The sequence below is a fragment of the Rhinatrema bivittatum genome, chromosome 2 (genome assembly GCF_901001135.1).
Source record: "Rhinatrema bivittatum chromosome 2, aRhiBiv1.1, whole genome shotgun sequence".
NCBI lineage: Eukaryota > Metazoa > Chordata > Amphibia > Gymnophiona > Rhinatrematidae > Rhinatrema > Rhinatrema bivittatum.
In genome coordinates, this window is record NC_042616.1 from 172,846,097 (window position 1) to 172,861,985 (window position 15,889).

At 45.2% G+C, this 15,889-nt stretch overlaps 1 protein-coding gene across 1 annotated transcript in view; it reads right to left on the bottom strand.

The window, feature by feature from the left end:
• Nucleotides 1-15,889, bottom strand: part of CALCR (calcitonin receptor) — a 493,707-nt gene that overhangs the window by 459,245 nt on the left and 18,573 nt on the right. Inside the window, exon 3 of the mRNA XM_029587050.1 lies at nt 7,389-7,499. Coding sequence (XP_029442910.1) covers nt 7,389-7,499 — 111 coding nt within the window. The remainder of the gene's footprint in view (nt 1-7,388; nt 7,500-15,889) is intronic.

Sequence of the window (15,889 nt, forward strand, 5' to 3'; positions counted from 1 at the left end):
CACAAGCATTAGTAAAATTGTGCACACAAATTAGCACTCCTCCATGCAAATGAAGTGTTGGTGGTGGTTTAGGGTTTAGGGGGCAGTTTTACATGCAGAGTGAGACATACGAACAGCACAGTACACCTCGGTGAAGATTTGACGTCATTTGGAGTGAGAAAAGTCTCACAAAGATGACATTTCCACAATATTCTCTCGTCCTAGCTTGATGGACTCTATAATAGGGTACCATCAAGCCAGGCCGAGATAACATAGTAGAAATCTCATCTTTGTGAAACTTTCCTCACTCTGCATGACTTCAAATCTTCACCGAGGTGTACTGTGCTGTTCGTACGTCTCACTCTGCATGTTAACTGGCCCCTAAACCACCACCACCACCTCACCTCGAGCTATTAGCTGGCCCTCCTATAGTCATATAAATAGTTGAATACAGTAACAGCCTCCCCAGAGGCTCTGTCTCTCTCTCCCACTCCCTCCTCCACTCCACTCCTCTCCCCTCTCTCCTCCCAAGCTCAGAAATGGTCAAAATACAATTTGAAAAATTTATCAGAAATTGCATTACAGCCTTTTTGGGGATATCATACAGCTTAACAGCAGGGAAAAATGCGCAGTTATTTCCAGTGTTAAAACCGTGCCATAGCATGCATTACCGAATGCTATAACGCAGTAGCACATTTTGATGAATGGCCCTGTAAATGCATGTTTGACCCCTCATAAATGGCAGCTGCTGAGCATAGGTGCATATTCAGTGACTGCTACTTAGCCAGCTAAGTTAGATTTATCCAGCTAAATATCAATAAACACACTTTGAATATTGACCTCTTCACTTTTAAGCCTACAAATATTTTTTGTCTCCTAACTCATATTTTGTGTAGGGATGTGCAGCAGAAAACACATCATTTTAGTTTTCAGGAGGGTTTTGCCCCATGCATTTCTGTTCATGGATTGTTTGATTCATTTTCATTTGTGAGAAAAAAATGAATCAAACAATTAAAAAAATCCAAACAAAGAAAAACGGTCAAAAACCAAAAACAAGGCCTCCCAGGGCCCCCACCACCCACCTACCTGAAAAAAATGCTGCGGTTGGGATCCCCCACCCCAGCCCTCACTTACCCAGTCCAGTGGGGATCTGCCAGCTTCGGCCTAGGCCCAGGCCAAAGCCTCAGCCTTGCATAGGCCAAGAGCAGAATAGGATGCTGAGACCTCGGCCTATTGAAGGCCGAAGCTTCGACCTGACCCAGATGCCGGGTACCGACGCCTGAGTCTGAGTCTACACCGGGACCCAGACCAAGGCCCAACACTGCAACCTGGCCCATAGGTCAGTTTCTGATACTAGATCCTTGGCCCGGACCCAGGCCTCACACTGCAAAATGACCTTGAGGCTGTGACCCAGGCCCGATGCAGCGACATGAATGAATTAGTCTTATTTGTCATGTTTTGTAATTTTGTTTTAAATAAATGCACATCCTTAGTTTTGAATGCACAACATTTTACAGCACAACTTTAATGCACTCAAATCGTGTTTTCTGTACACTATGCACATAAAATGCATTTTATACACATAAATCATGCTATATGCATGCTACATGACTTTATGAGCACATGTTCAGGGTAGCGTACCTTTTAAACTCCTGAAATATTAGCATTGCCTGAGCCTACTGCATCAGAAGTTAACTCTTTTCTTATTGAATTAATAAAGAGAAGTACACTGAAGTTCAGTGTATAATTTTTGGTCACATCCAGTGGTGATTTTCTATATATCTTGTCAGGTCACCAACTTGGAATCTTTTTTGAACTTTTCCTCATTAGGGAAAAACAGAAGGTGCAAGCTGGAAGCATTATAGAAAATTACCACTGTTCACAAATATTTTTTGGAGGGGGGGGGGGGGGGGGTTGGTTCACTTAATGATGATTTGGGTTTGGTTCATTTGCCAAACAAAATTAAGCATAAAAAAGCCAAAAAATTAAAGGAAACTGAGCCTATCCTGGCCCTTCCCTCCCCCACACTATCTCAGTTCTCAGGGTCTCCCATCATCTCCCAGGGTCTCACTAAGCCTCTTGGCCCCTCCAAACCTGCTAATAAGTCTGGGCCTGGGCCTACTTGACTGGTCTCAGCCAAGCCCAGTTGGGGCCTCCCTAGGCCCTTCCAACTCTCGTCCTATCTGCCACCATAAATAAGCCTGGGATCGGATTCCGCATGTGGAACATGTACATAAAATGCATGTTTGACCCCTCATGAAGACAGCATTTCACTGTTGAAACACTGGCCGTGCTGGGTGCATCATCATGCAAAATGAGGGGCATAAGGCACCAGCTGCAAGTTCAGAAAAATTGATGGTAGTTTTTTCACTAAGAAAATTCTTTTTCACTCAACATATAATTAAGCTCTGGAATTTGTTGCCAGATGATATGGTTAGTGCAGTTAGTGTAACTGAGTTTAAAAAAGGTTTGGATAGAAGACCACGTGATCTGATACATGGGTGAAACGTGTGCCTTGCCAGCTCCTGGTCCTCCCTCCACTCTGGGCTAAAACTCGCCATTTCGCGGCACTTTTCGGGAGAAACAAATAGTGTTCCATCTTCCTCATGACTACCCAAATGCATCTGGCAGATTTCTGGCAGACTGGCGGCCCGATGACGTGTAAAACGCAGCGGGAGAAGAAACCTCCAGGGAAGGCAGCCGATTACAAGATGGCCGACGGGCCGCCGAGCCCGAGCCCATGTGAGACCCGCACTGCTGGGGTCTTGGTGGAGGAGGTTACCCTCACAGGGACTTTCGCGGGTCCTGGGGCTTTGCGTGCACCGAAAGCCTATGCAAGATAGGCTCGGCACGCGCAGGGGGGGTTTGGGGTAGGTTTTTGGGGGTTATGCACGTAACGTATGCACGTAGCCCTCTGAAAATCTACCCCATAGTCCTTCCAGAGGATCCAGCGCTTTGTCTCTTCAAAATGATGGACACTCTACCAGTTACGATTTCTGCTCCCCAGAAATTGTTTCTCCGGAAAACTTTCTCGTTGGTAAAGAAGTCTATTCTGGAAACTTGGCTGACTGAGGAGGCCCCCACGGTGTCGACGTGGAGAGTGAAACTGCATCGCATGGCCATCTTCGAGTACATCACAGCTAAGAGGTCGACACTGGCGAGAATCAAGGAGTTTATGAACAGATGGAAGGAGTTTATTCTTTCTCTCCAGGCCAAGGCACGCAGTAAGCTCCTGGATTTATCATAACAGACACCCACATTCTTTCAGGACAGAGAGTCACTTATATCCTATTCACATTCTGAGGGCTTTATGCACCCTAGAGTCTTAGTCATGGAGAACTAAACTACTAAACCCCAGGAACTGTTCACACACATCAGAGGTGGGGTAAGGGGGGTGGGGGGTGGGTGGGATCGGGGGAAAGCATTGTGCATTGTATTATATGCAGATGTTTATTATTCTCATGTATGGTTGAAAATTGGAAAATGAAAATAAAGTTGGAAAAAAAGGTTTGGATAAGTTCTTGGAGGAGAAGTCCATTAACTGCTATTAATCAAGTTAATATAGGGATTAGCCACTGCTATTACTGGCATCAGTAGCATGGGATCTAATGTTTGGATACTTGCCAGGTTCTTGTGACCTGGTTTGGCCTCTGTTGGAAATAGGTTACAGGGTTTGATGGACCCTTGGTCTGACCCAGTATGGCAATTTCTTATGTTCTTATATTCTTACTATATAGAGTTACAAAAATTAGAATTTGGGTTCGGTACATGATATGACAGCTTAGTGCTGGTGACTGATAATTGCTTGGGGCTCATTGCAGGCAAGAGGCAGTGGATTACACTGTTTCAGCAAATTCTTTTTTCAGACACTGGTTCATTTAAATTTTTGTACATCAAAATGGCTCCCTCCGCTGAGGAGGAAGGTGATAGAGTTAATTAACTCAGGCGCGTCCCCAGTGGACATCATCATTTTAAAGAAGGAAGAAGAGGATGGTGCATACAAAGCCAGGACTCCAGTTTCCTGACCTGGGCCTGGGCCTAAGCAAAGTCCAGACCTGGCCTCCTGGCTGGGCCCTGTCATTGGGCTTTGGTCAGACCTTGATCACAGTAGAGCACTCAATGACTTGTTTGTAATATACAAATGTTTGTTACCTGGACATAGTTGGTAATGGTATGGCAAGAATGGGATCTTTTTAAAGTTAAAGTTAATACTATCCTTACATTGTGCCCAAAATGCACAATGTAAGGATAGTATTAACATGGCAAAGTAAATGGAGTGCGGTGCTTCCTTAATCCTTCGTCTAGAAAACTGGACACAACATTAGATTATGTGTGTAACTGTGCACAAATATAATGTTCTATGTGAGAGCCCTCTACCATGTAGGCTCCTAGCAACATATGTATATTTCTCTAATATATATGATTACACCTATTTTAGATATGTCTGTCAATACAGACAAGCATTACCTAGTGTTGAAAAGTTAGCCTAATTTTAGCAGCATATCACTTTCCTGTGTATTTTATGCACATCAGAATTTGGCCTAGGTGACTGGCCTTGTGGACCTTCACTTTCCAATGGACCCATGGTATGACTCGGTAAATGTCTTAACTGTGTTATGTCCCAATCATCATCTAGCCTCCAGTTTCCTCTTCTTTGGTAACTAGTATAAAATTTGTGTTAGTCAAACTCTCATCTTTGTTGCTGCTCAATTTGGAGAAGAGGCGGCTGAATGGGATATGATAGAGGTCTATAAAATCTTTAGAGGACTAGAATGGGTAAATATGGATCAGTTATTTCCTCTTTTAGATAATGCAAGTACTAGGGAGCAATCCATGAAGTTAGCAAATAGCATATTTAAAACAAATCAGAGAAAATTTGTTTTCACTCAATGCAAAATTAAGCTCTGGAATTGTCAGAGGATGTGGTTAAGGCAATTAGTGCAGCTAGATTAGCCACTGTTGGAAACAGGATGCTGGTTTTGATGGACCTTCAGTCTGATCCACTCTGGAAATTTCTTATGTTTTATTGCCACCTGGGGCATCATGATTGGGTAATGATGATGCAGCTGATGGAAAATTTTAAGCCCTAATAGGGTGCCATGGAGGATATTTCATTTTCATTTATTTGTATACCATCGCTCTATATAAAATAAAATCACAGCAGTTCACAGAAAATAAAAACATTTATAAATAAAACCAACACAAATACATAAATACAACAAAATATAAAAATAAGAATCAATGTTAATTAACAAGGTAATTTCTATTTGATTTTATTTCTGCATTCTCCTTCCAGAAGCACCACTCTGGGTAGGGTTATTCCTATGGTAAATATTCTGTAGAGTTAGATGCCTTCCATGAGCAAGAGGGTAAGGAAGCAGAGGTGTTGCATTTTCTGGACTCCTTACAGAAGCAGGTGCAAAAGAGATTAAATCCTTTCACACAAAACAATACATACATGCCTCCTACAATATGTGATCCACAGGCATCCATCAAACCACTCCTAAAGAAACCAAACTTGGATCCTTTAGATCCCAACAGCTTCCGTCCGATCTCCAACCTTCCATTTATAGTCAAGGTCATGGAAAAATTAGTTAATACTCAACTATCATATTACATCGAAGACCACAACATCTTGTTCCCTACCCAATATGGATTCTGAAAAGCATTAAGTACAGAATCCCTACTCATTTCCTTGACAGACTACCTCATCATGGGCCTCGACAAAGGTCATGCCTTCTTACTGATTCTCCTGGACCTCTCGGCAGCTTTTGACACCGTTAACCACTCCATCCTCCTCAACCAACTCACGAACATCGGCATAACAGGAATTGCACTGGCCTGGTTCAAAACATTCCTTGGGAACAGAGGCTACAAGGTTAAAATCCACAATAAAGAATCCCTTCGTTATCCTTCCCCCATAGGAGTACCCCAGGATTCATCCCTGTCCCCCACGCTTTTCAATATTTACCTTCTTCCAGTATGCCAGTTGTTAACCAAATTGAACCTAAAACACTTCTTATATGCCGACAATGTCCAGATCGTAATTCCCCTTAAAGAATCCATCACAAAAACCCTGGAATTTTGGGAAAACTGCCGTCAAGAAATCAACTGCCTCCTCACTAGCTTAAACTTAATACTAAAGTCTTCAAAAAGTGAATTCCTTCTCATATCCCCGGAAAACAGTAACATCACGACGAATCCACCAGCCAACCTTCACATCTCCAAAGCAAGAGACTTAGGAGTTATTATTGATAATCGTCTAAACCTAAAATCTTTTATTAACCAAACAACTAAAGACTGTTTTCATAAACTACATGTCCTGAAAAGAATAAGACCACTCTTTCACTTTCATGACTACAGAACGGTTCTGCAAGCAATAATCTTCTCTAAGATAGACTACTGTAACTCTATCTTATTAGGTCTCCCCTCGTCCCACACCAAACCTCTTCAGATGGTCCAAAACACGGCAGCCAGAATATTGACAAACTTGAGGAGAAAAGACCACATATCTCCAATTCTCAAAGACCTACACTGGCTGCCAATTCACTTTAGAATCATTCATAAGTCCATTACCATTATCTATAAAGCCATCCATCACCACGCTCCACTCAACCTACAAATCCCATTCAGAAAACATACTTCCACCATACCCATCAGAGAAGCTTACAGAGATTCACTACATGTTCCACATACTAAAACCTCTCAACATATAACATTTAGAGACCGGGCCTTCTCTACAGCAGGACCATCACTATGGAATTCCATTCCACCGGATCTTCGACAGGAAACGTGCCTTCTAACCTTCAGAAAAAGGCTTAAGACGTGGTTGTTTAAGCAAGCCTTTCCAGAACTCAACTGAACCTTAATTCACCAACAACCACAGTCAGACATTCTTTGAACATTGTAAACTATTGCTCTTTCTGTTAAATTCCTCTAGCCTTTCCTTCTTCTCCCAGTTTTGAACTTCCCTGTTCTATTGGAACTGCAGAGTTTCTCTTCACTTGTTACAGTTTTAGTTTATTTGCTGTTTACACCCCCTGTTAAATGTAAACCAGCATGATGTGATCCTTATCTCGAATGTCGGTATAGAAAAACACTAAATAAATAAAATAAAATAAAGTCTGTGAGTACTTTATAACCAGAGACATTTGACTGAATTTTCCAAGTGAATTTATGCACCTGAAAATTTTTAGGTGTGTGCAGACCCAGTGAGGACCTATTTTTACACAAAGTTACAACTGCTCAAGAGCTGTATATTTACATGCATACTTTCAAAGATCAAAACTAGGCACCCAAATCTTGTCCCTGCCCCAATCCTACCCCGCATAAATGTACATAAATGACTTTAAAATTTAATGGCTTTAAAAATTACCCCAATATGTTTGTAAATAAAAAGTAATGCATACCTGTTTGATCAAAGTCATGGAAATAGTCTGGGCAATTCTGAGTTGCATATTGTCCGGCAGGTGTGTCATCCCAACACAGCCATCCATCCCATGTACGATTACAATACAGATCTGCACATTCAGAAAAAAACATTGTAGAGAAAAGTTAAACATGAATAACAGTGCAGAACTCTGCAGTGAGAAGGGAATGGGACACGAGGACACTTTGGCACGTGTGTGTCTGCCCATGCCCAGATATAAAGCCATTTAAAAACTTGTGCACCCATATATGTGCACGTTATAAAATAGCCTGGCCATGTGCACATGTGCACCTAATGTTAAGTGGGCGGGCGCACAAATCCCAATTCTATCGCTTAAATCAGGGTATGTTATAACAGGTGCACATCCACGCCATTTCCTTTTTAACCAGTTCATCCACCAGTTCGTTCAGATAAGAGCTAGGTACTCCATCCCCCCTCCCCCCACACACCCTAGTTTGTTGAACTGCACTACCCTCAGTTACACCAGCCCGTTTTAACCCCTCCAAAGTGGCTTTTTTTTTTTTTTTTTACAAGTTATACCTCCTACTTAGCAGAAGTAAATTTACATATTTACATTGCAATGGGCATGTGCCGTGGTGCGTAAGTAAGGGCCGCATTTTAAAAGGGTTACGCGCATAAGGTACGCGCGTAACCCTTTTAAAACGTCCCTGCGGGCACCGAGCCTATATTGCCTAGGCTTCCGGCGTGTGCAAAGCCCCGGGACGCGCGTAAGTCCCGGGGCTTTCTTGGGGTGGGCGTGACGCGGTCGGCGTGTCATCGGGGGGCGAGTCGGGGGCATGACGCAGTTGGAGCGTCATCCGGGGGCGGTGCCGCGGGAATGGTTTCGGCACGGTGGCATTCCAGGGGCGTGGCCGCGGCCTCCGGACCAGCCCCTGGACCGGAACATGGCGCGCAGCAGCCAGCCCGGCGCGCGCAAAGTTATGCCTGCTTCGAGCAGGCGTAACTTGTGCGACAAAGGTAAGGGGGGTTTAGATAGGGCCGGAGGGGGGGTGGGTTAGGTAGGGGAAGGGAGGGGAAGGTGGGGGAGGCGGAGGGAATGGGCAGCTCGCACAGGGTTCGGCCCATGCAAGTTGCACAAATGTGCACCCCCTTGTGCGCACTGACCTCAGATTTTATAAGATACGCGCGGCTACGCGCGTATCTTATAAAATCCGGCGTACTTTTGTTCGCGCCTGGTGAGCGAACAAAAGTACGCACGCGCGCTATGTTTTAAAATGTACCCCCCTGTGCACAACTCTTGGCCACACTCCAAAACACCCGTGCCCTGCCCAGACCATGCCCCTTTTTGAAATCGAGTGAGATGTGCACACTGCGGGAGATATGCATGCATTCGGGTGGCTTTTAAATTTGGTGGGCGCGTGCGCACAACTCCTGATTTTGGCGCATGCCAAAAATTCACCTTTATGCCAATATACAGTAAATTGTGAAATTGTCTGCAAAAATAAAAACATACAGGCACTGCAGATTTTATTAAAAAGTTATTTAATAGTAGTGTGTCTCCTCTTTATAACAGTTCTTTTTATGGAGATCTTTCAAATGTTTTAGTATGCAAAGAGATCTAAATATGTTAGGGAGAAGTTAGAAGCTATGAGTTATCCATACTGTGTGGCAAGCATTTCAAATTGGCTAAAAATCCTATAAAAATCACAGATTTTATGGTAACCAAACTAGTCATAAAATTTTTATTCAAGACCTCTTTTTTTTCTTCCTTCCATACACCCTGTCAGTTTACTTCCTTAGGGCCTCATTGTCTAAAGTATCGCAGGCCTGCGATACTTTAGAAGATGAGGGGCGGGGGGCCGAAATGGGGGGAGGGCCTGCTGTAGCCGGCAGCGATCGCACCGTCGCGGTGCGATCGCTGCCAGTTTCGCACCCAATAGTGCCACCATAGGAGGTGTAGCTATTGGGAGCGAAAGCTGCTGCGAAAGGCACTTACCTTTTCGCTGTCCGCGGCATCGGCGCAGAGTCTGCCCCGGTGACGCCCTGACTCCTCCTCTTCCGGGGCCAACTCCGCCCCAACTCCACCCCCATCCTGGTATCGCATGCGATAAGGGACTTTTCGCATGCGAAAGGTCCCTTATCGTGTGTGAGCGGCAAGGAAAATGAGGCCCTTAGTATCTCAATTCAGTCAAGTGGTCCAGCAAAAATGACTGGGGAAATCTGTCCATGGAATACTTGGAGGTATGTTGACAGACTTGACACTATTACTTCCATTTTTGGGGTAAATCAGACAGGAAATAAGAGAAATCATGTGAAAGAACTATCTCCAGAAGTCTTCACATGAAAAAAGGTCACTTTACCCTACATTGCCTCAGGTACAAAACTTAGATTGTAAGCCCTCTGGGGATAGAGAAATACCTACAGTACCTGAATGTAAACCGGTGTGTTATCTCAATTGAGATGAATGTCAGTATATATAAAAAAAAAAAGGAGTGGCGCAATATGGGGCAAATCTTTAAACTTATGCGAGGCTGCAGATTTGTTCACGCAACCCGGCATGAACAAATCTACGCCCGATTTTATAACATGCGCGCACTGCCACGCGCATGTTATAAAATCCAGGGACGGCGCCACAGGGGGGTGCACAATTGTGCAAACTGCGTGCGCCGATCCGCACAGCCTGCCTCCATTCACTCCGAGGCCGCTCTGAAATCGGAGCGGCCTTGGAGGGAACTTTTTTTTGGTCCCCCCCCACCTTTCCCTCCCTTCCCCTATCTAACCCACCCCCCAGCCCTAACTAAATCCCCCCCCCCCTACCAGGCGTAGCTTGCACGCACTGCCGGCTCACTACCCTGGCACAGGCCACTGTGCCAGAGCACTCATCCCTGCCCCCAGATCGCCGTCTCGCCTCTAGCCCCGCCCATGGCCTGCCACCACGCCCCCGGACCGCCACCATGCCCCAGGACACGCCCCTGGCCAGCCCCTTATTCGAAGCCCCGGGACATACACGCATCCCAGGGTTTGCGTGCGCCGCCGAGCCTATGCAAGATAGGCTCGGCACGCACAGGGGGAGCTTGGGGCAGGTTTTCGGGGGTTACGCGCGTACCCCTTTGAAAATCTGCACCTATGTTAAAGAGGGAACAGAGTCAAACAGAATAACATTTCTACAGGAAACAAAATGCACTGTAGAATCTTTATGGATAGAAATTCCAGGTGAGAAGGGGAATAGAATAGCAGTGGGGGTGTAATACCATCCACCTGGCCAGAATGAACAGACAGATGATGAAATGATAAGAGAAATTAAGCAAGCTAACAAATAGCTAGATTTATCAAAATGTGATCATTTTCACATGAATAATGCTTGTGATAAGGAAAAGTGGCATGGCTATGATAATTTAAGAGTTACCACACTGTGGGGTAGATTTTCAGAGGGGTATGCGCGTACCCCCCGAAAACCTACCACAAACCCCCCTGCCTATTTTGCATAGGCTCGGTGGCGCGCGCAAGCCCCGGGACGCGTGTAAGTACCGGGGCTTGCATGGAGGGGCGTGTTGGGGGGCGTGCCGGGAGGGAACTTTCGGGGGCGTGTCGGGAGTGGCACGGCATTTCGGGGGCGTGTCCGGGGGCGTGGTTCCGTTCCAGGGGTGTGACAGCGGCCCCTGGACCAGCCCCCGGACCGGAACATGGAGCGCGGCAGCCGGCCCGGTGCGCACAAAGTTACGCCTGCTTCGAGCAGGCGTAACTTTTGTGATAGAGGTAGGGGGGAGGTTTAGATAGGGCCGGAGGGGAGGGTTAGGTAGGGGAAGGGAGAGGAAGGTGGGGGGAGGGCGAAGGAAAGTTCCCTCCGAGGCCGCTCCGATTTCGGAGCGGCCTCGGAGGGAACGGAGGCAGGCTGCACGGCTTGGCGCGTGCAGGCTGCCAATTTTGTGCAGCCTTGCGCGCGCCAACCCCGGATTTTAATTGATATGCGCGGCTACGCACGTATCTATTGAAATCCCGCGTACTCTTGTTCGCGCCTGGTGCACGAACAAAAGTACGCATGTGCGCAGATTTATAAAATCTGCCCCTGTGTGCTTTGCATAGGCACTTTATTATGCCCTATGATATTTGTACTTTACAAGTTGTGAAGTGCCCAGAGAGGCATTTCTTGCTTTTAGGGGTAGGAGAGAGAAAGGGAAGGGGTGAGAGCCTCTTTGTAAGGTTTTTATAGTGGTCAACTCTTTATACCACTATAGGAGGGCCAGCTAGTAACTTGAGGTGAGGGTTTGGAGGTGGTCTAAGTTGTTGGGGCCAGTTTTACATGCACAGTGAGACATACGAGCAGCACAATACACATCAGTGAAGGTTTAACATGATTTGGAGTGAGGAAAGTCACACAAAGATAAGATTTCTGCAGTGTTCTCTCACCCTAGCTTGATGGACTCTCTAGGGTACTATCATGTTAGGGCGAGAGAACATTGAAGTAATCTTATCTTTGTGTGACTTTCCTCACTCCAAATCATGTCAAATCTTCACTGAGGTGTACTGTGAATGAAAAATTGGCCCCAAAACCCTAGACCACCACCAAAACCCTAGACCACCACCAAAACCTCACCTCGAGTTAGTAGCTGGCCCTCCTATAGTGGTATTAAGAGCTTACTACTATGTGTGCCACCGCACAGGTGCCCTCTCTCTCTTTCTCTCTGTCTGTCTGTCTCTCTCTGTTTCTTTCTCTCGCAATACCCAAAACAGAATTTGTGATATTTATCACACAGATTAACACATCAGGAAGAAAGCTGTAGTTATTTCCAGCATTAAAAATGTGCAATAACATGAACTGCAATAGTGCCCTTCATTTTCATTGATCCCACTCATACCCCTCCCCAATCCCACCCCTGTGAATAAATTCAAAAAATTGTGTTGCAATAAATATCACATGAGTTATTGCAGGCGTTAGGGCCATAACACACGTTGATAAATGACCCTGAAAATTAGCAAATCAGTAATAATGGGTGATTTCAATTATCCCAGTATTGACTGGGAAAATGTCACATCAGGACATGCTAGGAAGATAAAGTTTCTAGATGAAATAAATTACTGCTTCATGGAGCAGTTGGTATAAGAATCAACAAGAGAGAGAGCTATTTTACATCTGGCCCTTGGTGGAACACATAATTTGGTTCGAGAGATAACTTGGCAGTAGTGATCATAATATGATCCAATTTGACTTGCAAACTGGAGGGAGGACACTAAGAAAATCTACTGTGATAGCATTTAACTTTCAAAAGGGAGATTCTGCTAAAATGAAAAACTGCAAAAGTTATGAGTTTATATCAGGCATGGACGTTGTTTAGAAATACTGTCTTGGAAACCCAGACCAGGTGTCTTCCATGCTTTAAAAAAGGTGGAAGGAAAGGCAAATGACTGCCGGCATGGTTAAATGTGAGGTGAGAGAGGCTATTCTAGCCAAAAGACCATCTTTCAAACAACGGAAAAGGGATCCGAATGAAGATAACAGGAAACAGCACAAGCACTGGTAAGTTAGATGCAAAAACTGATAAGGAAGGCAAAGACAAAATTTGAAAAGAAGATTAAGGGTAGATTTTAATAGCTGTGCGCATGCGTCCATGTGCGCGTGCTTCCCTGGGCGTGCACATGGCTGCGCCGATTCCATAACATGCATGTGCTGGCGCGCTCATGTTATAAAATCGATGGGCCGCGTGCACATGCGCATGTGTACGCAGCGCGCGCAAGGGGGGGGAGGATATTTGCATACCTCGTGCAGCGATGCATTTTGGCCTTCCCCAGTTCCTTCCCCCCTCCCCTAACCTCCCTTCCTCTTCCCTTCTTCTCCCCAACCCCTAAATCTACATTTTTTTTTTTTTTTTACCTTTTTTGCTTAACTTACTTCAGCTCCCGAGCTGAAGTAAGTTGTGTGCACTGGCAGCAGGCCAGCTCGTGAGGCTCCGGGACAGCGAACAATGGCGCTGTCCCGGCATTCTCCTGCCCCTCCCCGCCCAAAACACGCCTTCCGGCCCGCCCCTTCCAAGAGGCCCAGCACTTGAGCGTGTACCGGGCTTTACGTGCATGGCCGGGTCTCTTGGAAGACTAGCCCGGCGCATGTAAGGCCCAGCCACGCGCGTAAAGGCCGGAATTTATGCGCGTGGGCATTTAAAATCTGCCCGTTACTGTGGAAGCAAAACCTCATAATACAAACTTTTTTAGGTACATTTGAAGCAAAAAGTCTGTGAGGGAGTCAGTTGGACCATTAGATGATTAAGGAGTAAAAGGGGCACTAAGGGACGACAAGGCCATAGCAGAGACATTACATAAGAACATAAGAACATAAGAAAATGCCATACTGGGTCAGACCAAGGGTCCATCAAGCCCAGCATCCTGTTTCCAACAGTGGCCAATCCAGGCCATAAGAACCTGGCAAGTACCCAAAAACTAAGTCTATTCCATGTAACCATTGCTAATGGCAGTGGCTATTCTCTAAGTGAACTTAATAGCAGGTAATGGACTTCTCCTCCAAGAACTTATCCAATCCTTTTTTAAACACAGCTATACTAACTGCACGAACCACATTCTCTGGCAACAAATTCCAGAGTTTAATTGTGCGTTGAGTAAAAAAGAACTTTCTCCGATTAGTTTTAAATGTGCCCCATGCTAACTTCATGGAGTGTCCCCTAGTCTTTCTACTATCCGAAAGAGTAAATAACCGATTCACATCTACCCGTTCTAGACCTCTCATGATTTTAAACACCTCTATCATATCCCCCCTCAGTCGTCTCTTCTCCAAGTTGAAAAGTCCTAACCTCTTTAGTCTTTCCTCATAGGGGAGTTGTTCCATTCCCCTTATCATTTTGGTAGCCCTTCTCTGTACCTTCTCCATCGCGATTATATCTTTTTTGAGATGCGGCGACCAGAATTGTACACAGTATTCAAGGTGCGGTCTCACCATGGAGCGATACAGAGGCATTATGACATTTTCCGTTTTATTCATCATTCCTTTTCTAATAATTCCCAACATTCTGTTTGCTTTTTTGACTGCCGCAGCACACTGAACCGACAATTTCAATGTGTTATCCACTATGACACCTAGATCTCTTTCTTGGGTTGTAGCACCTAATATGGAACCCAACATCGTGTAATTATAGCATGGGTTATTTTTCCCTATATGCATCACCTTGCACTTATCCACATTAAATTTCATCTGCCATTTGGATGCCCAATTTTCCAGTCTCACAAGGTCTTCCTGCAATTTATCACAATCTGCTTGTGATTTAACTACTCTGAACAATTTTGTGTCATCTGCAAATTTGATTATCTCACTCGTCGTATTTCTTTCCAGATCATTTATAAATATATTGAACAGTAAGGGTCCCAATACAGATTCCTGAGGCACTCCACTGTCCACTCCCTTCCACTGAGAAAATTGCCCATTTAATCCTACTCTCTGTTTCCTGTCTTTTAGCCAGTTTGCAATCCACGAAAGGACATTGCCACCTATCCCATGACTTTTTACTTTTCCTAGAAGCCGCTCATGAGGAACTTTGTCAAACGCCATGAATTCTTTATGTTGGTATTTACTAAGGAAGATGTAAAGCAGATAACCATGCCAGAAGAAAAATTGAAAGGTGATGATTCAGGGGAAATGAAACAAATCTCATTAAACATGAAAGATTACTCCTGGGGGAATTCTGCACAAAAAAAATTTAAAATTCTGCACACAAAAATGGAAAAATCTGCAAAATTCTGTAAACTTTATATTGGTCAAAATAACACAATTTACATGACAGTCTAAGTAATTACATTTTAAATTATTACAGAAAAAAGTTATTACTTAAAATTGCAGAATTTTAAATATTTTGAGCCAAATTTCCCTAGAAATTCACTGTAAGAGTGTCCCTTCCACATACACACACCCTCATACAGGCTCCCTCACTCTCTCCCACACACACATCCCCTCATACAGGGCCCTCTCTCTTGCATACACACCCACACAATCTCCCTTTCTCTCTCACACATACATCCTCACACAGGCTACCTATGTCTCTCTCTCACGCACCCATTCACACAGGCTCTGTCTCACACATACACAATCCCTTCACACAGGCTAGCACCCTCACATACACACGAGCTCCCAGTCTCACACATACACACACACACACACACACACACACACACACACACACACACTCCTTCACCATATAGGCTGCCTCTCTCTGAAACCCACACCCAAGCATCCCCCCTCTTACGTCCCATGCTCTCTCTCACAGGCTCCTGCTCTCTCTCACCCTCCCCTCCCCTCTCTGACACACATTTCTCTCCCACCAGCATGCCGCGGGACGCGCTCCATTCGCGGCGAATATGAAGGCCCGGCGTGCTGTTCGCGGCACACAGGGGCCTTCAATTTTTGCCTTGAGCGGAGCACCGTCCGTTCCCGGCACACGGGAACCTTTCCTTTTCGCTGTGAACAGCACGCCGGGCCTTCATTTTTGCCGTGAGCGGAGCACGTCCCGTGTGCCGCAGGACACG